The sequence below is a fragment of the Lutjanus erythropterus genome, chromosome 1 (genome assembly GCF_056507025.1).
Source record: "Lutjanus erythropterus isolate fLutEry1 chromosome 1, fLutEry1.hap2, whole genome shotgun sequence".
NCBI classification, from domain to species: Eukaryota; Metazoa; Chordata; class Actinopteri; order Lutjaniformes; family Lutjanidae; genus Lutjanus; species Lutjanus erythropterus.
The window spans coordinates 22,735,011-22,757,012 of record NC_139317.1 but is presented as its reverse complement, the minus strand read 5'-3'; the positions used below and the strand labels follow the sequence as shown (position 1 = coordinate 22,757,012).

The window sequence follows — 22,002 nt, the reverse complement described above, 5'->3', positions numbered from 1 at the left end:
AATATTTGTTTCCTTTTTGTTGCCTTTTTTTCCTCTCAGCAACAGAATAAGAACAGACAGAAAAAAAACGTATAGGTTTTCTACAGCTACTGTTGCAGCTGCTGCAAATAATAATAATCATAGTAAGTCAGTGTGATTGTCATGGTGGCCAGTTAAATCGAGGTCTAGCAGCATTAGACTCTGATTCCTATCAAAGACGGACTGTGTTCTTTTGAAATTGATTTCTTTTTTTCAAAGGCCATTTATGAGGCAATTTCCCAGAGTCAAATGAAAGTGGAGGGTGATTGCTTTTTCTTCTGAGACATTTGTTTTTCATCAGTCAATACAGTTTTAATAAACTCTGCCTTGTGTTTCTTATCAAAAGGCAGAGTAGATGGTATATAATGTACATCAACTCCACTGACATCATGTAGGATTCTGTTTCCTTTTTAAAGATACAGGAGGGTCTGATTTTTAAGACCTTACATTTATGGATATAAAACCTGGCCAGCAATATGATGAGATTACACAGAAAAAAAATCAGACATATACCTTGCCATAGACTCCAAGTGTGTTCGTAAGTCCAGAACAAATGGGAGACAGTCTCTGGGTGCATGTTACAAAAAGTGCACATAGTGTCAATGTCCTTCTTGAACCTGACTAAAAATGACTTGACAGAACAACAATGATGAATGAGCTTAAAGGAAATCCCTTTAACTTTGTTGACCAGTAGATATCTATTAGGAAGAGACCATATTTTTTCCCAGCATAAGCCCTGAACAAGCTTATTCTAGGTTGCTATTACATATGGGACCGAGACCCAGTCAGTTAGGAATAATGTGGAGATTTTTTTGTTGTTTTTACAGGAAGCCAGTAAAAAAGCATAACCCCAGATGAAACGGTGTCAAAGACCACAGCAAATTGTTTATGGGCTCACAGGAATCTTATAATGACAGAGAAACTCTTGGTATTCAAAAAGTTTTCCTACCTTATCGAAAAGTTGACTTACCAGCACAATACCATTCCTCAAACTGTCAAAAAATAAAGATTTTCTTTTATAGCACACATCCCTGTTGTTCTATATAAAATATCTGTTTGGAGAAAAATTGTGCTTATTAAAAAAAAAGACAGCGCCAGAAATGTTTGCTTATGGAAATTTGAGAGAAAGAGACAGGAATCCGATCAATGTTGTAATTACAAAGTAGAATAAACTTCAAGCCACCCAAATAAGAAAACATTTGATGAGAAATAAAGTTCCATACAGATTTTCTCACATAACTTGTAATGAAGAGAGCACTACCGTAGACATGCTGTGCGTAGGGAACCAAGTGCAGAGGAGGGCACCACAATGCATGGATAGGGCATCCAAATGACCAGCACTGGCCAACGGAGAGATCAGTGGTTCCCAACTTGGGCAGCCAAAGCTTTCCAGGAGGTCTTGAGTCCTTCATGATCTAAGGGGTCAGTGCCAGTCAAAAGTCTTCTTCTTCAATACAATTTCTTATCTCTTTTTTTCAACATGGTGGATTAATACTGGAGACATATGGAATTAAATGAAATTATGTAGTAAGCATGAAATGTGAAAACAAAGCAAAATATGTTTTATATCTTAGATTCAAAGATTTAATAATGTTGTTATTGTAATTTTTTGGGCTTTGATATTTCTTATAAAAATTAAGAAAAAATATTTAATGAGAAGTGTGTCCAAACTTTTGACTGGTACTGTAGAGGGCTTTTTAGCATGTCATTTATTTCTCTGAAGACAAGTTTAGATTATTATTTAAGATATAAACATTTAAAAAAAAATCCCACAGGATAATGACTCTTTTGCTAAACAGCTTGTCCTGCATTAGAAAAACAGAAAGCGTCAGGTAGAAGAAAATGCTGAATTTGTCAAAAAAAAAAAAAAAAAAGGAAACCTATTGTAAGGATTATTGGGAAAAAAATACAGTGACTAAACAACAGTGACATAAAAATATCAGGAAAAACTCATTAATAATTATTCTTTTCAAAAATGTAAATAAAGTAAAATCATTTTACACAAACTCCCTGCAGTTAATGTGCTTAGTATTTGGTTTAAATGTTCAGTTTATTAACTATTCTGTGCTATTATACATTGAATATAACATAATATTATCCATAAAATATGTTGCTTAATCAGGGATTGTTACTTTAAAAATAAAAAAACAATTACTTTGTAAGTGATCAACAACAGGTCTCATGGGACATTGTTGCTGAGAGCTCCATCAGTGTTATGTGCCAGTAAACATTGTGTTGTAACTCAGCTCTGTTGTCTTATGTAGTTGCTTATGTTTTTTTTTCCATTTGCAGTACAGAGAAGAAGAATATCTCAAAGAGACACTCAGTTTGATCTAATGAAACCAGAGATGCTGTTATGTAATAGTTAAAGTTGAAAAACAGGCTAATAACAACATTGTATAATGTTAGGACTAAAAGAAAAGAGGGATTATGATGTTTAGTAATATGAGGCTGCTGCATTGGAAACTGGAAGGACAAAATGATGCTTTAATCCCCGGAACCAACAAAAAGCTCATATGACTGACTTTGATACTGTGAAAACAGGTGTGTGTTTACTAATGCCACCTGTTCACTGTTCAGCTTTATGCTGACTTTTCTCCATCCCTCTATTTTTGGACTCTGCTATAATAGATTTGAAAGTCTATTTGAAAAAAATGAAAGGCATTAATACAACACTTTTTAAAAACATACCAAAAATATTTTACCTCAAAAGAGAAAATAGTTTGTGAGTACAGCACATGACAAATGAAAACTTGTTACTTAAGCTACAGAGCATGACCTTTTATGTAACCGACAAGACTCATTTCACAGGACAGTTACATCAGACCCTGTCTATTATCAAATGTCATTATTAAATGTATCACACACGTAACACACACACACACACACACATCCTGTTAAATAATGTTTTTGTGTTATTTAATCTCAGATAGTTAGGATAGCTCTATCTTGATTGAGGTTACATTTCCTCTTACATATATCTCATCTGATTCTTAGCCACCTCATTCAGGTGTGTGAGCAGGTGAGTGAGACGTGTGCCTCTGTGAAATCCGCTGGGTCTCATATGCTGTGAGTACCAGCTGTTAAACCTGCTCATTTAGGTCTGATAGCTAATTTAATTCTTGTGTTTCATGTTTTATGCTGATCTTATGAGTGTATTATTAAGTACCCTCAGCACTTAAAGTTGTCTCCAGATGGACCTGACAGATCACAGTATGGACGTTTCATCCAAGATGAGCAGGTTCATGTCCTCAAGATCAACCAGCCTGATCAGCAAAGGCACAACCAGCGAGAACGTCTCTCTCAAAAGGAAAGGAAAATCCACTGTATACCTGTAAGTCAGACACACATATGACGCCTTCTCAAATGTGTTGCTTTTGTTTCCTTTCTGTTCACATATCGAGTATATATCTTAAATCTTGACCTCACAGTATAAAGGATTTCTTTTACAAACAAATGTGGTTGTTGTAAATTGTTTATAGATCTGCTATCTCTCACACTCACACAATGCTGCAACACAATATAGAAGAGTTACTGTGTGACTCTGGAGGCCCCTGTTGACAAAAGCGGTTTCCATGGTATAAAATATAATATCAACCAACTATTGAATTAACTAATGAGCGAATTAACAAAACCCCAGACCAGTGGATCCTAAATCATGGTTGTAAAAAATCTGATTTCAAATAGAAAACATGGACAAAATTACATTTAATACATTAAACTGCTGTGAATGACACCTTTACATACATGGTACAAAAAAAAATAGATTAATATAATAATTTTCTTTAAATAACTTCTACTGGTAAAATATAACAAATAAATAAATAAATAAACGCAAGTCCTTAAAGCATCTGGTCCTGGGTTTAAATCTCTCCAAGACTGGATGAAAGAGGAAAATGTTTGATAAGGACAGGTGTTAAGACATTTAAGAGGTTTTAGGGAGGGTGAAGGTGTGGAATGATTGATTGACATCATTAATCCTGTGACAGTGGTAGCTGTATATGTTTTTACTTATTTGTTTTTTTTTTCTTTTTCCCTTGATTTTCTCTCTTGGTTTGTGCCCTTGTTTTCCAACACGAGTCTCGCATTTCATCTGCCTTACCCATCGAGTGCATTGTGTATAAAATCAGCCAGATTATTTATTAACTGTACATTATTTTACAAATGTTTTTGAAAGAAAACTGGAAAATGAGATTGCATTTATGTAAGGGAGTATGTATCCTACGTGGATCTGTAATAATTATATTCTTTAAAAAAGTAAATAAATAAATAAATAAATAAAACACCTTCATATTAGTTGAATTATCCCTGTCATCTGTGCAGCGTGCTACAGTACCTGTCCAGTGTGTTCAATGTCTTTTTACCCACGGATTATGCTGAGATTTTCCTATGATTTGTGGTAACTTTTTATTGTAATATAATCTAATGCTGCATCTGTAAGACAGGTGCATGGAGGAATGGCAGCTCATGAAAAAGTGTCAAAAACTGTCACATGTAATGAACTCACACAAAGAATCTATGTAACAGCCTTTAATACTGAGGTACACCCCTTTTTCATTTTATTTTGTGTGAAATGTGGATAAAAAATTCTGCTTTACTTCTGACCTAAAAGTCTAAAAAGTGTCACTTAATACAAGTTCTACCATCAGTGAATCTTATTATCTTCTGCAGGGGCTCTGATGACCAACATGGCTCCGATAAGAATGCCAGGTGAACACGGCAGCTTTTATTTTCACATGAACCATGACAGCATGGAGGCAGTGGGTAGAAATGATCTCTTTACTGTTCAGGACGACTCGCAGCCAGGAAGAGAAGAGACGCAGGGACAAGATGAACGGCTTCATAGGTGAGCTGGCAGCATTAGTGCCCACATGCGACTCTAAATCACACAAACTGGACAAACTGTCAGTGCTGCGTACGGCGGTCCAACACATGAAGATGTTACGAGGTGAGAGATTTTTACAGGTTGAGACTCAAGATGCCTTTTGTTTAAACAGCTAACTAACATTCTGTCTCTGAAAAGCAGGTTTGGATAATCACAACTCTTTGTTCTTATCAGATGAGGAGATAAAACACTTGTTACAGACGGTAAGTCTGCCATCATGGATAAACATGACAAACTGATGTGTTGTTAAGAGTGCAATAAACACTTTTACAGTATTTATCAATCCATGCAAACTTTAGAAACCGCTGGAACCAAACACCCGCTTCACTGCGCTATAACAGAAAACTGTATGCTCAAGTTTTAATAAAAATGAGTACTCTTACAGCCCATCACATCATTTGAATAAGTCTTATGTGAGCTGAGATTATGAGACAAAAGAATTCTCCCTTATTTATTTAGCAGGGGGAAACAATGCCAGGTTATTGTACAATGTAGGACTGGTAGAAGCTGTTTTATATGAAGAAATTCTTTACTGCTTTGCCCACAAATTACTGGAATGTAAAAACAGTTGGAGTGGGCATGCAGCTTTCTCACGGGTGCTTTATTGTCTGCAGTGCTGTTTCTTTTCTACTCGTCACAGTTGCTTACCCACAGCTCAAACGTTTAGTAAGGTCAGTTAGGGCCACAACCACTGATGGAAACCACATACTCAGGCTATTATTTGTGATGTGTTTTTTAATGGTCAGACTAATTTGATGGTTAAATTCAGAGCCATCGTTGGACCACGGCCAAGGTGTTTGTTGGAGTGGCTTTATAGGGCAGATGGGGTGAGGATCACCGAGCCTGAGGATATACTGTAGTTCTCGCTCTGGAAAAAGATTGATTAAAGTGAGGAGGCAGCAGGTAGAGGATTTAAAGGACAAACAAAATTTAAAAATCAGAAATGGAAGGATGACATTTCTATGCACGGGCATCTCTTTTAAGAGTAGGTGTGGGAATTTGCAGTGAAAAAGTTTCTGAACTACTCTGCTCACCCTGTTGATGCTCTGATACTGACGTGAGTAAGAGGCTAAAAAATCAATGGATCCAAGGTTAGGGTGTACTCACACCACAAATAAATCTTGTTTTGTGCCACTAAGAGGGTCAGCCCTAACAGTGGATTTCAGATTTGGTCATTTCAATGTTATTACCTGTGTTCTTGGCCTTGGTCTGTCCAGTCCTGTCTTACCTTCTCTGCTGTCCACAGGTAGCTGATGGTTTCCTGTTTGTTGCTGACTGTGATCGAGGGAAAATATTGTTTGTTTCTGAGTCAGTGCACAAAATCCTGAACTATAGCAAGGTAGGTGCTGCTCAGTATTTATGTGATGTCAAATATATAAAAAAGGTTTCTAAATCTTACCGCAGTGTGCCACACATTTGACTTAATGAGTGTACGCTTTGAAATCAAATGGGAGATTGTTCATATTAAATCATGTAATAATGATGTCACATCTTGCACCCTCACTCCTCCTTCTGTATTTTGTCTTTTGTTTATCTCCAGAATAACCTGACCGGCCAGAGTCTGTTTGACTATGTGCATCCTAAAGACATTGTCAAAGTCAAGGAGCAGCTGTCCTCAGCAGTTACTGTACCACAAGAGGAACTCACTGACGTAAAAAGTAATCCACAATAACTGCAAGAGCAACTCAGGCTTGATTAAAATAATTTCAGTTATTATCAGAGGTGTGGATTCAAGTCACATGACTTGATCTCAAGTCAGACAGACACCACAGATATGATGACTTTAAACTCGACTTGGCAAAAGCAAAAGACTTGCAACTTGACTTGAACTTACACCAGTGACTCGTGACTTCACCTGAATTTGAGCCTTTTGACTTGAAATACTTGAGCTTCCCCAAAACCTAAATATTAAGAAAGTTATCATTTAAAATGTGTGCCACTAATTAATTCAATTCCTGAATCAACTAACTTTCGTGCTATTCAGTCGACACATAGTAATATAGGATAATGCAAAAATTCCCCAGATCCACTTTATTTGAACTAATCAACATCATCCAATCAAGTTGCAGGAGAGGAATCATGAAAAACTAATGTTACATTACTGATCTACAGTTGGAAAAAATTATACCAAACATAATTCCATTCATGTACAAAAACTGTAAAAAACTGTAGTGGTCAACCAAAAATGAAATACATTATGCAATATTAGATGGAGACAGAACAAGTTCCAACTTTGTTCAACATCTGAAGTTGCACAAGAACAGTAGGTTAAGGCTCCTGTTGTTAAAATGACATTACATTTGGTGAAGAGTGAATTATGGCTTATTTAGGACTTAGATTTAGGACTTTTCAGTCTTGACTTGGGACTTGGGACGTGTAATTATTTCATTAAGTCCCCAGAGTATAATCAATTTAATAATTCTCTTAAACACCATTTTATAACCCCCCCAGTCTGGACTTATAGTTTGGTACTGATATGTACATCATTGGTGTAGTATAACACAACAATTACACAACCACACGGTTATTTACAGGCTGCCATCTTCACTGTTACCTTTTTCAAATGTTGGTTTTTCAGGTTGTCCTTTAGTGAGGACAGATATCCTCCCAAGTTATTTAAGACTTTGTTCTGGGACGAGACGCTCATTCTTCTGCAGGATGAAGTGCAACATGGAAGATGAAGATTTTTTGTCTAGCTGCTTGAAAAAACAGGTAGCCTCCTTTCTTTAATATCTCTGTTGGACAATTATACTGTGTTTTGTTGATTAACCAAAGTTTTACTTATCATTTTAAAATACACCTTAACACTTTTCCTTCATTCACAACGGATTGTAAGGCCTTCTGCACCATTCACAGCACTGGTTACTTGAAAAGCTTGTCCTCCATTGAGGTGAATCTGGATGAAAACAATGAACCAGACAATGATGGATGTAACTTAAGCTGCCTGGTGGCTGTTGGTCGGTTGCATCCGCACACAGTTTCTCAGCCAGTTCGGAGTCACGTTAAGGTTAAGCCCATGGAGTTTGTTTCACGTCAGGATATTGATGGGAAGTTCGTCTTTGTGGATCAAAGGTGAGAACAAGTTTGCTTTCGTATAAATACATTTTGAATAAACGTAAATTTAAAGTTTTTGTCTCATTATTCATGTTTCAGATGGTAATTTCTACTCTTGTTCTTTGTAAGGACCACTGCCATTTTGACTTATTTACCTCAGGAGCTACTGGGAACTTCATTTTACGAATATGTTCATGAAGACGACATTGCTCACTTAGCAGAATGTCACAGACAAGGTATGCATCTCACAGAAGAGACAGCACCACACTTCATGAACTGTTCTTGCACAAATCTGCAGTATAGATATGAGACTGCTGTCCATGTACAGTGATTATACTAATGAATGTGTGTCAGTCTGATCTGCTCTAGTGGAAATGCCGTGCTATGTTGCCATTTCTGCAGCAGAATGGAGTCATAGGTGAATATAGTGTTGTAATCCATCTTACCTGTGGACAATTCATCCATTACCTGTCCTTGTCCTCCTCTGTCGCTGTCTGCTGTAAGTGCTGCAGATGAAGGAGAAGATCAATACGAACTGCTACAAGTTAAAAATAAAAGATGGCTCATTCATCACACTGAGAAGCCGCTGGTTCACTTTCATGAACCCTTGGACCAAAGAGGTGGAGTACATCGTCTCTACCAGTACTGTCGTCACGTAAGTAAAACTGTCCCTTTCTTATAGCATAATATCATATTTTGTTGTAACATCCTATTATAAAACATGCTGTCTTATTTTAATAGTGTAGTATTTTCTGTTGTATCTTTCATGACATTAGATTGCTACCCAGACTTATAATATAGTTTTATCATTTTATGAGTAGTAGTATCTTATTAATGTAGCATTTTAACATGCAAACATTTGCTGATTAGAACTAAAGGTAAAGCTGAGGATGATGGGAATGTCAGGAGTCTGGCAGGTATTTGGTTAGGAGCCAAAGTACTGGACAAAATGAAATTTTGACCAGATGGTGAAGCTAAAAGAAAAGTCAGGAGGTCACAATGATTTCCATTCATCCTCTGTGGACCATGAATGTTTGCACCAAATTTCACAGCAAACCACCCAACAATTGAGATATTTCAATTTAAAAAAAAAAAAAGAAAAAACACAAGACACAAAAAAGTCAAACTAATGGTGTTGCTACAGGAAAAGTAAGAGGATCAGCAAAGTCTGCAGGATTTATAGTCTGGGCACCATTAATATAGAGAACAAATTCTGTGCCACTCCATGTGGTAGATATTCAGTTATTTGACAGGATAACTGAAACTTTTCTCCTGCTGGTGGTGCGAGAGGTAAGGTCAGCAGATCTCAAAAGTCATTAAAATACACCATGTGGGACCATGAATCATATTTTTTGCTAATCCATCCTGTAGGTGTTGAGATACATCGCAGCCATAGACAGTTTGTTTGATTCACAGCTCAAGCAGTTTGCCTGTAGGTTGCAGGGACACTGAAGCTACACAAGCACAAGATGAGCCCAATATTACTTTGACAATGACAAGTGATGTTAAGTCCTACTCTCTTAGTTGATCAGCTGTTTATAACTGTCAATTGTGACAATACACACTCAGGAGTTGGAGGTCAGTGGCTGCCTTCCTTACTGTGTGCCAGACTCCATTAACAAATTCCTCAATTTAACTGTTGGAAATATCTATTCTAAAAGATCCATTGTCGTTTTTTTTTTCTGTTTTTCAAATGGAAACACCTGCTTAACCATTACAAAAAGCAGTGATGCAGGTTACAACGCTGATGCTCTCCCTCCGCCCCCATGAGAGGAATCCAGTTTTCTCATAGTCTCCCTGATGCTCGACCTCCCTCTCATCTCTCTTGTCCCCGCCTGCCGTGTTCATCGTCCCCAGAGTCAGAGTCCTGATTGGAGACGTTGTATATCAGCCAGTCCCTGTTGGTCTCGGAGTCAGTGCTTGGTTCTGTCAATATGTGCTATCTATCGGGATGTGCTACTTGACAGTTGTCTTGGAGAGTTGTGGGTTAGAGTTACTCTGGTATTGATTTGTGCTACGGTAGCATTTTTCGACAAGGCAGCATAAATCGACAGAACACTGGTGCACTGTGTTCAGTCAAAGGCTGCTGAGCCCGGTTCAGTTTCCCATGGTGTAAACAGAAAAACTCCCTCGGTGCTCTGAGCTGCAGGTCTGACCAGACTCCAGTCACATTAGAGCCTTTAACTACACAGCTAATGGCAGCTAATAGGCCAGCTGCAGCCGAAGAGAGTTAAAGCTAATGCTAATGCTGTCCTGTTTGTTTGGCGTTAACTTAGACTGATGGTCATATTTTACATGCAGGTCCTTCATCACGTCACGTGGAATAAAGTGTTCAGAAGGGCTCAGGAAAATGGCATTTTGGTGCCAAAATATTTGTACCTAGACCAAACTTTCAATATTTAAATTTGAATTCATAATGAACACTACTTGGAAGCTACAGCATGATATAACAACTGAAAAAAACCCAACAATAACAAAACAATGGCCCTGGCCTTCAATGATTTTGTACAAGCCATAAATAGACACTAACTCATCTGGTGAGCATCTGGAAATACTTTTTAGCTATATGTAGAGTGAATAAATCTGAAACAGGCAAACAAAACAGACGTTCTGGGCCAGAATGGAAATTTCAAAGGAGAACATACTGGTTGTAGTTTTAGTTTAGCATTTCCTTACAGTTAATCACATATTTCACCTTTAAATATCCATCTGATAACTATCAAGATATTTCAGTCTGAACCACAAATTTGACCCTCAGAGTGGTGACAGAGAAAAAAAATTGGAACCAGAGAGGACAGCTTCAAAAGTGCAGAATCGTTATAGGATCTGTAAAAACACTCTAACTACTGTAAGTTAAGCAGTTCAGTAAATATCTGACATGATTCACATTCATACCTCTTTCCTCTTTCAGTTCAGGAGACAGACCTGAGATCAGTTATCATCTGCCTGCTGCCTCACCGCACACAACTGCCACTGTCTCGAAGCCAGGTGACAACGACAAAGCCATTTCCTGTGGGTATTTGATCTCAATCACCAAAGAGAAGCAATAGATAACACTTCTTACAGCCTCGTCTTGTTGCAGGTGAGGGGAAACTGGGTCTCCAAACTGTACCTGGAATTCCTGGTGGTACGAGAGCGAGCAGTGGGAAGACTGGACAAATGATTTCAGGGGAACAGCTGGAAATCCAGAGGTAAAACCAATTCCTGATTAATACTGACAATTTGAATTTACAATGAAGCATACTTATACTGACAGATATTTTAAGAATCTAAGAAAAAAATGACAGACATCATTTTGACAACATTCTCCTCAGTCCCAGTAGTTTCAGTGTGAAATGACATGTTCATACGTTTAATTTGTGGGTATAAATTAGAGAAATGTATAATTAAATGCCCTTGCCTTTAACCATGCCCATAAAAAAAAGCATAAAAAATGACAAGTGAGGAATCAATATTATAGATAGATTACTTTCATACATAATTCCATGTAAACCCTAAACAAGACACTGTTTACTGACCTGGTGAGAGGATGAATGTGTCCACTGTGATATCAGAAGGCCGGATGGTGTTTGAGGAAATCGTTTCGTCTGTGTTTTCTGCAGTTCTGGAGAACCTGTTGAATGGGACAGTGGAGAACACAGCCAGAGAGGACAGAGGCAAGCACAAGACTATTCATCAACACAGGAGGAAGCAACGTCAGCTCAGGAAAAATAAGATGCTTTTGAAGCACTGGAGGCTACGCAAGAGGTTTATGTCGAGGGCTCTGAACCCCAGGCTTCAGGACAAGGACAAGCTGAGGAGGTCAAGACTTTAAAGTGGTGTGATTATAGATTATGTGGCCTGCAGGTCTAAGGTGACCAGCTATCCCACTTTCTGTGGGACCGCAGAGCATTTTCATCCCACATTTTGAGCCATTGTCCCACATTTTGATTGGGTTTTCAAAAGTCAAACCATTGCGAACAGACATGAAAATCTAGCTTTTATCCAGTGACTGTGAAGAAAGCAGAGAAGGCTGTCATCACAGGGCTGTTTGATCCCAATCAACTGCACAAACATGGGTCAAATGCATGTTAACTTGTCAGAGGTACTTTTATTTCTTTATTTCTTCTTTGTTAGATTGTTGTAACTCACTGTATTCAGGATTGAGCCAAAAAAAAAAAAAAAAAAGATTTCACGTCTGCAGCTGGTACAAATCGCAGCTGCTCAGCTTTGAACAAAGACAAGATCATATCAGCCCGTTTCAGCCTCTCTTCACTGGTTACCTGTCAGTTTCCGAGCTGATTTTAAGACTTTACTGATAACCTTGGTTACAATAGTGCATTTCTGCTCCCCTACGAACCAGAGCGCAGCCTCAGATCCTCAGGCAGGGCTCTGCTGGTTGCTTAAATGTCACTGCCTAAGACTGAATGTGACCAGGCTTTCACTGTCAGAGCCCCTCAGCTTTGGACTCCCTGCCTAGGAAGTGCAGACTCTTATAATTGACTGCTAAATGACAAGGAAGAGGTGAAGAAGGAATTAAATGAGTAACTTTCGGGGCAGAAAAAGAGAAATGTGAACAGATGTTTCTTCATGTGAGGATCCTCTCACATTTCCAGTGCAGTCATTTAGCTGTAGCCAGTCTTCATTTGTTCAGTGTGTAAGGATAATGTAAGGACATTAATCGCTCTGATGTATTCTAGTATTACTGGATTTTTTAAGCATTTAATCTCTGTTTTTGCTTCTGTATTAACAGGATGAAGCATATAATCTGTACTTAAAGTCAAATTGTATTAATTTTTAAATTGCTTGGTTTTCATTTAAGCCTCGTCCAAGCCAAGCCATGTCTATAGATAAAAGCTCTTTTTAGTTTGCTTCTGGACTCTGGACATTAATATTCCCTCGGTGGCAAACATATACTGGCAGCACACCAAGTATCTGTATCTTCTCTATGCATCTCCTGATCTTTTATTCATCACTGTGCAAAGGAAATTATGAAAGATTGTGATCCACTCTGGTTAAGATGTTCATTCACTTCCTCTCTTATTCATCACAAGTAGCATCACTCCTCCTGTCACAGGTCTGATTAAAAGTATCAACATGTTTTACAAGCAAAGATCAAATATACAAAAATGTTATTTTGATGTCTTTATTTGATGATTTTACGGTTTTATTTTTAAACAACAATTTCAAGCTTTGCACAAAAAGATTCTGACCACAACAGCCTGTGCTCTGATTAATATCTTGGCTGCGGGAGGAGCATAACATCACATATCAGATCCAGCCAATGACTACATACCCAATTACGAGATTCAAAGACATCTGAGAGAAGTTCAACTGGAGATCATGACACTAGGTGGTGATGACTGATTTTCTCCATGACCAGAAAGTCATATTTTCTCCATGGCGAGTCTTATATTCTTCCCCCCAAAGCACATTTAGTTGTTAGGCCACCCAAGAGAATCAAAATCAAACTTATCAGTGAAATAAAACCTGTGAGAAAACAGTGACACCACAAGAGTGCTCAGCCAAACCCATCAAATTAAGGTACAATAACATTGTAAATAATAATGTTAATAATAAGTGTTTTACTGATTTTTTTTTCCAAACAGAAAAATAAATTCCTTTGGTCAAGTAAAAAACAAAATTAAAATAATAGTGAATACTTCTTTTCACCAGTCTTATGTCCCTCATGTGTCTTTTCTCTACAGTCAACCAGGTTCTTGAGGCTCTAAGGCTGCAAAGGAGGTGTCAAGGCAATATGGTTATGGTGCCCCTGGCGCTCCATGCTGCAGCATGCTGGGAGTAGGACTAGAGGAGGAGGAGAGGGGCAGAGGCATTGAAAGAGGACATGTGTCCTCAGACAGCAGGTGAAGGTGCATCAGGGTCAGGCTCGTTGCTGTAGTTGTTGCTGTAGTGATTCCCACTAGGTGGGTGATTGGGCAGGATGTCCAGTTCATCCACCTGGGGACCAGGGTGCATCACCACCAGCTGGTCCTGGGGGATGTCTGCTGCTGCCGCCGCCAGGTTAGTAATGGACTTGGACTTGACACACTGGAAGTCCACATGACGGCTTTTACCCTCTTCCTTTTCCCAGGACATGCGGATGAAGGGCCTCTGGACGTAGTTGTAAATGACCTCTGGACGACCCCCTGGCCGTTTTTTGACTTTCTCCTTATATGTAGGGTAGCCTGTCGAAGGAGCAGTGTGGACAAATTAGCTCAGGTTGTGTTAGTAAGAATAGTTCAGAGAGAGAAAGTGACAGAAGCTGCTACAGCTTCAGCATGAAGCTGGACGCAGGCAACAAACTGTTGACAGCACGAGCAACACTGAGATGGCCAGCAGGGCAGAGAGGAGAATTAGATGCCTGCACCATGACTTGTTCTACCTCGCGGCAGACAGACAACTGTAAGCTGCAGCAAAACATTGTTGAGAACAGGGAAGAAAGCACACAGCACAGGGACCTACTGAAAGAAGCAGCAGTGACAATTTCAGAATGAGCTTGGTGTAGACTGACAAAACATTGGCAGCATTAGCAATATGAAGCAGCCAGTAGTGAATATACATACATATACTGTATATGTGTATATGCATGAATATTCAGCATTCAGTATAGCCAGTGTGGCCATAGGTAGAAAAAAACACAATCACAACATGGAACAAGGGATTTCAAACTTTCTTGCATCTTAGCATTGTTCGCTGTAAAACCAAAAAAACCCCATGTGCTTGATGTAATTGCTCTTCCTTATCCTTTTACAACTACTTCATTGTAGCTACTCTGTACATATTGCCCTCAGTCACTTGCAAGACTATTAATTTGAATGTTTGACTCCTTCTGCATCACTGTGCCTTGTATTTGTCTGGGACAGACACCACCACCACTAACTGATGCCTTTTTAATGCATATTATTATATAACAGTTTTCCTGCCATACCCAATCTACAATAAACTATCACACAACATATCTGTCTTGTATATGTGTTGTTCCTTTGCCTTCATTAATGTGTGATTCTGCATCGTAGTTGTCACAAGAAAGCCTTGCTGCCTAAAATAAGCACTACTCTCTTTGTTGTATTCTGCTCACATTGTGCACCGCTATTAATGAAACCTTTGGCTTGATTTTGGTGTCTGAAGTTTTCCTGTCAGCATCTAAAACTGTAACTTGTCTGAATAATAAGCATTTCACTAAAAGCTCACTCCACTGACGAGAGATTAAAAACATCAGTAGAGGTTTCAACTTACCTTCAATGCCCAGTCTTATTTTCTTTAATCCTCGCTCCTTTAAAACTGATTTGGCAACATCTCGGTTCTCGATATACTTGAAAAATCTGTACAGTTTTGTGCTGTAGATGACTGCAAAGAGAACAAACCGAGACAAAATTTCTGACACATCTGTCTTAGGTATGCGCAGGCCTGTGTGTGTGTGTCTTGGTGTGTACTCACTCTGCGAATACTCCTCTCCCATTTGTGGTGGATATTCTTCATCCCAGTCAACCACATCATCGTCGGTAAGGACAACAATGTGACATTCCCTCTCTCCGCTCTGGGCACTGGCCACCATCAAAGGCAGAACCATTTCCTCCAGGTAAAACTCAAATTGTCTCCGAGCTCCGTCATTGGACAGCTCATGCATCAGGGCACCTGACAAAAAAGGGGATGAAGATCATCAGTTGGAAGATGTGAACTGATTCATGAATTGAGCTTGTGTGACACCTAAGAGGCCATAGATAAACATATTTCCACCTAGCATAGAATAAGTTTGATATTTATGTGCTGTCTGTGCTGCTTGCTTTTATGTCAAGATTTCAAGGGCAAAAGCCACAAGACAGCTTTATTGTCCATGCTGATACAAACTGCCACCATTAATGGTTAACACTATCTGCTTCAGTGTCCCAGAGGAAATACTCACTGAGGTCTCTGCATTTGATGGTGCTGTAGTCGAAGGAGATGCATAGATAGTCACACGCCTCCCGTAACTCGGGGATGGAGATTCCGTCAGGACAGCGGATTATCCCAGATTTGTAGTAATCCTGTTAATTAGACGGAAATCACACAGAAGGTAGTCATTTCAAACGCTGTGTCAATCCATTAACTCACATCATAAAAATGTACATTTAAAAATCAAGTGCCTACTTATGTTGGTATTGAATTTTGCTATCTAATCAAGTTCCACAGATTAGGCTTCGCAGGTGTAGAACATATTCAAGATGGGTTCTCAGTCAGCCAAGGCTGAGAATGACATGCAGGGAAATTAGAGAACCGCTTTAAGACTATTAATATCTAGCATGTCTGTATATGTGACACTTAATAACAAACAAAGAAATACAATGTACTGCAGCTGTGCTTTGTATCACAAAGTACATTCAATTTTCCTACATTTACTCTAATAAAAGTTCCAAAATATAAATGTTGCCAGTTTCTTACTTGCACCTAGCTAAATGTAATGCTGGCAACACACCAACAGCCCAACCATAAATCCCATCTTCATGACAGTTATGATGCTAAGGTTTTGACTAACACAGCGGAATTATGCTTTTGCTTTATGGTCACTTTGGAGGCTGTAGTTTGCAGTTTGAATTCTATTGTTCTACTGTGAGGTGTTAATTATCCAGTATTACACTGCCCTGCCCCCCTTTTTCCCCCAATACACCCAGTGATACAGAGAGAAACAAAAAGGGGTCTGGGGGGTATTGTAAACAGGGTGTTAGTGATTTTACTATTTAATTAATAGCCTCATAACTTATCCACTTAAATAAGCACCCTTTTATACTTTGTTTCTTTGTTTCTAACTCTAGAACTTAATCTCTATTTCTGAAATTTCCTGTACCTGTATTGTTACTTCCGTTTTTGAACAGATGGACTTGAAGGTTTTTGCCAATTCCTAATATTTTCTATTTATAGTTTTTAGTCTACTGTCACTGATATAAATTGGGAAAATGTTAAACTGACCAGAATTGCTCGGAAAACTGTTGAGCTAATGCCCTCAGCAACTTCGTACTCCCCCTTCTCGTTGGGCCGTGTGAAATTGTGTTCTCTTCCAGATCCAAACATTCTGAAATAAAGAAGCTTTGCTTTATTCGCTGAAGCACAGGCAATGGACTTACAATATTTACAAAGCCTTTTCATATTTATACACATTTCATTCATACATTACTGGGTTATAAAATACTTTGTTATTGGGGCTATAATGAGTAAGGACAAATAATAACGATGCTAAAAATATACTGTACCTGCCCAACATGGTATTGGGTTGTGCAGTGAAGATGGAAGGGTCTACTACAAAGCGTGTGTTATCAACAATCAGAGTGACTCTTTCTGAGGTCCTAATGTTTCGGTTTCCGACAGTGGCACTCGCTCCTCCCTCCTTGGGATTCTCGTAGACAAAAACCATTTCTCCAACTCCCAAGCTTTTAAAAGTTCCTTCAGTGCTGGACAGGCTGCTATTGCGGCTGCTCACCACCCCGCTGCTGCTGGAGCCGCTGGGAGAGACTCTCTGTGGCCGTGGACTACTGGGCCTCGATGAAGGGCCACCATCTCGTTCACGGTCTACAAACAGACAGGCAGAACACCCCAACAATTCAATTATTGACATATATTTTGGATCATTTGCAGCTTGATTTGGAGGTTTTTGAATTCCTGAGAGCCATTCTTAAACAACTAAATTTGGTACCATCTTTGGTATCCATTTGAGGAATGGTCCATTGCTGGCAATACAATCAGATTGGACAGGGTCCCACCCAGAACATGTCTTGTATCCAGATAATCAAAATATAAGCTGTCTTGCTTTAAACACAAACAGGTGGATTAGTGCTGACTTCATCCATTTACTGCCAAAAACAGCAGATATAAACCATGTCTGAGCTGTAAGTTGATAAATGCAGTCAGCTGTTCTCAACAGTAGCTGCCAAGAGCTGTGGACCTCTAACATGACATCCATATAAGCCCTCTATTCTTTCCGTGCACACTCACCGCTGTTGTGTTGGCGGGTGGGTGAGGTGACGTTGCGAATGCACGGGGTGAGCTGGCCTTCTCTCTCATGTGAGGAGTCCCTGGAGCGATCGCTGGAGCGGCGGCGGTCACGTGAGCGGTCACAGCCTCCACTGGCACCATGCAGGCTCATCTTCCTCTGTTCAGCCTCCACTCGAGATGCTCTGGCCTGACTGCTGCTTTTCAAGACAAAAGCATGCTTAACATTCCTCTCCCTTTCTGAGGGCCACAGGATATTTTTATTTCATAGTTGTAAAGTCATTAAGGACACACAGGCACACACACTGCTGGTGGATACACTAGTTAACAAAGCATGTTGTTAACACCAATGTAAGTATGAACACAAAAACAACATACCTACCAGTACATCGGATTTCCCTTACACTTAAGACGGTTGTCACTTTACATCATTTTTAAGATTATTGGAATCTGTGTTTTTTAAATCTGATTCCCGACAATATAAATTAATTTAAAATGCGCTACTATGGCTCTGATGCTGCCGCCTCTCTCTAGAGATACTAGAGAGAGTTTTATTTATTTTTACTTTATATAACTTCAGAGGAATATTTGTTTGTTTACGTAACATTATAAGTTAACTTTAAGAAAGGCTTCTGGAAGATGCCTGTACTTTTTAAAGCTAATGTTGAAACGTTCTGTTTTAATTAAACATATGCTTAAAGGCATTTCATCAAAGTTTTGCGTTGGAGTCATTCTGAATTTTGACACCAAGATTTTCATTGTTACTGCAGACGTATATCGGCTTCAAACCTCATTTCCTAGTTTCCTTGATTTCTCAAACCTGACATTGGCCCTGAAGGAAAAAAAACATACTGGTCTACCCTGAGTTGTCACACTGTTTATCTTCATTGTCTGGTTCACACCCTACAGTTAGTGGGGTGTAAAACAACATTAAGATTGATATATAGTACTTTCACTCCGACAAGTGCACATATGAGTCCTTAAACACATGTGTAACAACCAGAACTACTGCATTCTGTAAGCCTGCAATACAAGTATGACAACCACACTCAGAATGCAGCCAAGTCGTGTTGCTATCGCCTTTGGTGTCTAAGCTGACACAAATCCAATGTCTGAGCACTAACACACTTCTTATGTCTTCTAATCATACCTTGAAAGGACATTTACGAAAGGAAATACAATTAGAGTCAAGTGCAAAAAGATTATAAATGTACCATAACACCTAGCGCACCACACAACTCTTCATGTAGTATATAATTCTGGCAGGTCAAATCTACTTATTGACAGAAAAAAAGCACCAAGTATACATGTGATTAATTTTGAGAAAAGGGAGAAAGGGAAGTGGCAATAGCCACAGTTGCTGGGTAAAATTATGCAGTACAAGCCCACTCACTGACCACAGGCAAACATGACAGGTACACCCCCCTTGGCCCGACACCAAATGGAATGTCTCAGCTCTTCCTGCCAATTCTATCTGCCATCCTGTTTGCGTCAAAGAGGCTAAAACGTGATGTATTCTGCACATTGTTTCATCGGGTATGTGTAAAGTTGTGTCAAATTTAAAACCTATTATACTGAATAATCACTTGCTTCTTTTCAAAAACTATACGGTCATTTTGGAGATAGTTCTCCACGGTTCCCTCGTCAGGGTCTTATCTAATTGTTTTGAAATTAACTTCACTAACACTGACTTAATACTAAGGCCGGAGCCATGTACAACATACAAATAATCTGTTACACAGATGTACCTATGTTCATCATCTGATATACCTGGAACAGCTTTAGCAATACCTGATAATTTTTTACGTTTATGGCATATTATCCTTTACTATAATCCATACTCGGTCCTGTCCTTGCCCAGTGGTAAAACTAAATAGCTGCTGTGGACTTTCCCATGAGGTCTGACAGACTGTCAGCTGGCTCACCTCGAATGCTTGCAGAGTTTGCGAGGTCGGCTTGTTGCTTTTCGATCCCAGTTTTCGGTGTCACTGGAGTTACTGTCATATGACTGCAGACGCTCTGCCATCACCCGTACAGAGGGGAGTCCCGTCTGGATCTTTCACCGTTCATAATCTGGCTAATGGCGAAATCAACAAGTCAGTTCGATCTAGCCCCTAGCGAACCACGGGCTAGCTGCTGTCCGCTAACAAAATAGTTTGTCAGTGAGTTCACGTGTGCTGTTGACTTCAATATAAACGAACCAGAATGATCGGAGTTTGTTGACGCTGAAATGCTAGAGTACAACACACCTCAGAACAAAATCTAGTCAACGTTGCTGTCAAATTGAGTCAGCCTACGATTAGCCAGGTTAGCTAGTTTGCTGTGCTAGCATACCTACCTAGCTAACAGCTAGCTATCGTTGCTAGCGGTACGATACAACACTATTATCATAGTATTCTGAGACAGTTGTGCGGCTAGTGAAGTTGTCCAAACAGTACTGATATAAAGGCTGTCATATTCTAGGCAGATCTGGCAAAATATAAAAAAATAGCTACCCAGTCGGCTACGTTTTCCGCTGTAGTGTAATCCCAATCGCTCACCAGCTAACCAGCCATCTCCTTTCAAAACACTCACCCAGCTGACGTCCAACGTGACGACCGTTAGTGGCTTGACGTGCTGACGCACACAAAGCTAGAAATTATAAACTCTTGCTAAACTTTCTAATTATATTACCTTTGCTTGAAAAGTGGGTTAGATTTGAAAATGAAAATATTCTGGAGGTAATCGATTTGTTTTTAACAGCTGGTAGAACGATTTGTTACTTTTCCCTAAAAAAGGAGTTTACCGACTCTAGCAGATCTCGCGATATGTGGCGTTTTTTTTGTTCACTTTATTTAAAAAAGAAAGTACACATAAATATATGGCATAGATTAACATATAAACATATGACAAAATAAAAATAAACCTAGAATATAAACAGTAATGGGACAAAGAAAAACAAACTAAATAAATGAGTGAATGAATACAGCTGAAAATCTTTTGTCAGAAACCATTTGAACAGTTATACAGTTCTTATTTCTTGTAAAAAGCAGCAGATAGGTTTGGATGAAATTGTATATATATATATATATGTACATCTGTTATTAATGCCAATACTAATAATACTAATAACACTATAATATCACATACATATATACACATATGTTCTTGTGTCCACCTTAGCCTGAGACCTCTAACTAAGAGACCTCCTAAGCACCTTATGATACGATAGAAATCTTGGAAGAAGAAATTCAAAAATTCCAGTGAGCAGGTTGCAGGGTCATGGCTGAGTAGCTTGTAGATGAAGCAGGCCAAGCCCTTTAAGACAACCTTAGGAGAACAGAGCAGGACAGAAGTGATAGGGTGTTGGGAGCAGAAGAGGGCAAACCTGTCTGGATGGGAGTGTCCAGGAAGGCATATGGACATTGTAGGAGGATGTGTAGTCACATTCCTGCAAAAATGAACATAAATGCATTCTATCTGATGCTAAGAGGACCCTAACTATTTACATGCTGTGCCACATCCTTGCTGCGTAGAACCCCATGACATTAAACTGACATGTCAAGCTAAAGAAATTCTACTTATTTGTTGAATAGTTATACTAACACTTAGCCTGTCTGTTAAAAAGGTCCTTCATGCATTGTTAATCTTTGGTAATATTGAACTGGGATCAGCATTCATTAATCACATCCTTAGCAAAAACATCCTTTATCACATTATTGGATGGATTCTCGAGGGAATTCAGATTAAATATTACAACCAAACTGGAATCAGGAAAAGGCGAGAGTTGATCATTACTAGTATACTAGATGTTAAAAAAAAAAGAAAAAAAAGAAGAGACAGTATGTATGAAATCATCTTGGCTGTTCATCAGGATTTACTAGGATAGTTTACTTAAATGCAGACAGATGAAAAGTAATGGAGATGAAGAAAAAGGAGAATGTTGGATTATTTATCAGCATAAACAGTGGAAATTATTGCCACAACAAGGTAATTTCAATTTATTAATTCAGATGTGAGATGTTGCAATATGTTGAAATTAGTTATTCATATGTAATGCAAGGCAAGATGATGGAAATCATCCAAAATTGGCCTCAGCTGCTGATTCAATGAGCATCTTGGTT

At 38.9% G+C, this 22,002-nt stretch overlaps 2 protein-coding genes across 7 annotated transcripts; one reads left to right on the top strand and one right to left on the bottom strand.

Moving 5' to 3' along the window:
- The first annotated feature begins 4,761 nt into the window (after positions 1-4,761).
- Positions 4,762-11,152, top strand: bmal1b (basic helix-loop-helix ARNT like 1b). The gene is given in 11 exon segments (XM_084724689.1): positions 4,762-5,005; positions 5,045-5,106; positions 6,150-6,242; positions 6,444-6,561; positions 7,482-7,616; positions 7,729-7,975; positions 8,087-8,193; positions 8,462-8,616; positions 9,871-9,880; positions 10,877-10,945; positions 11,040-11,152. Coding segments are annotated over 11 exon segments (1,353 nt in total).
- Positions 11,153-13,068: 1,916 nt separating this feature from the next.
- On the bottom strand, positions 13,069-20,644 carry btbd10b (BTB (POZ) domain containing 10b). Of its 6 annotated transcripts, none has more exons than XM_084717049.1 (9): positions 20,474-20,644; positions 19,825-19,976; positions 17,903-18,099; positions 17,164-17,479; positions 16,883-16,985; positions 15,843-15,963; positions 15,377-15,574; positions 15,176-15,286; positions 13,069-14,124 (listed from the first exon to the last, which is right to left on the bottom strand). In XM_084717049.1, the coding sequence occupies exons 2-9, from the start codon at positions 19,923-19,925 to the stop codon at positions 13,793-13,795; spliced, it is 1,479 nt and encodes a 492-aa protein (XP_084573175.1). In that variant the 5' UTR covers positions 19,926-19,976; positions 20,474-20,644; the 3' UTR covers positions 13,069-13,792. The 6 variants fall into 6 exon arrangements, with proteins under 6 accessions (XP_084573175.1, XP_084573167.1, XP_084573183.1 ...); XM_084717041.1 differs by having other exon boundaries at positions 20,395-20,643; XM_084717057.1 differs by having other exon boundaries at positions 17,903-18,096; positions 20,395-20,642.
- Positions 20,645-22,002: the final 1,358 nt, after the last annotated feature.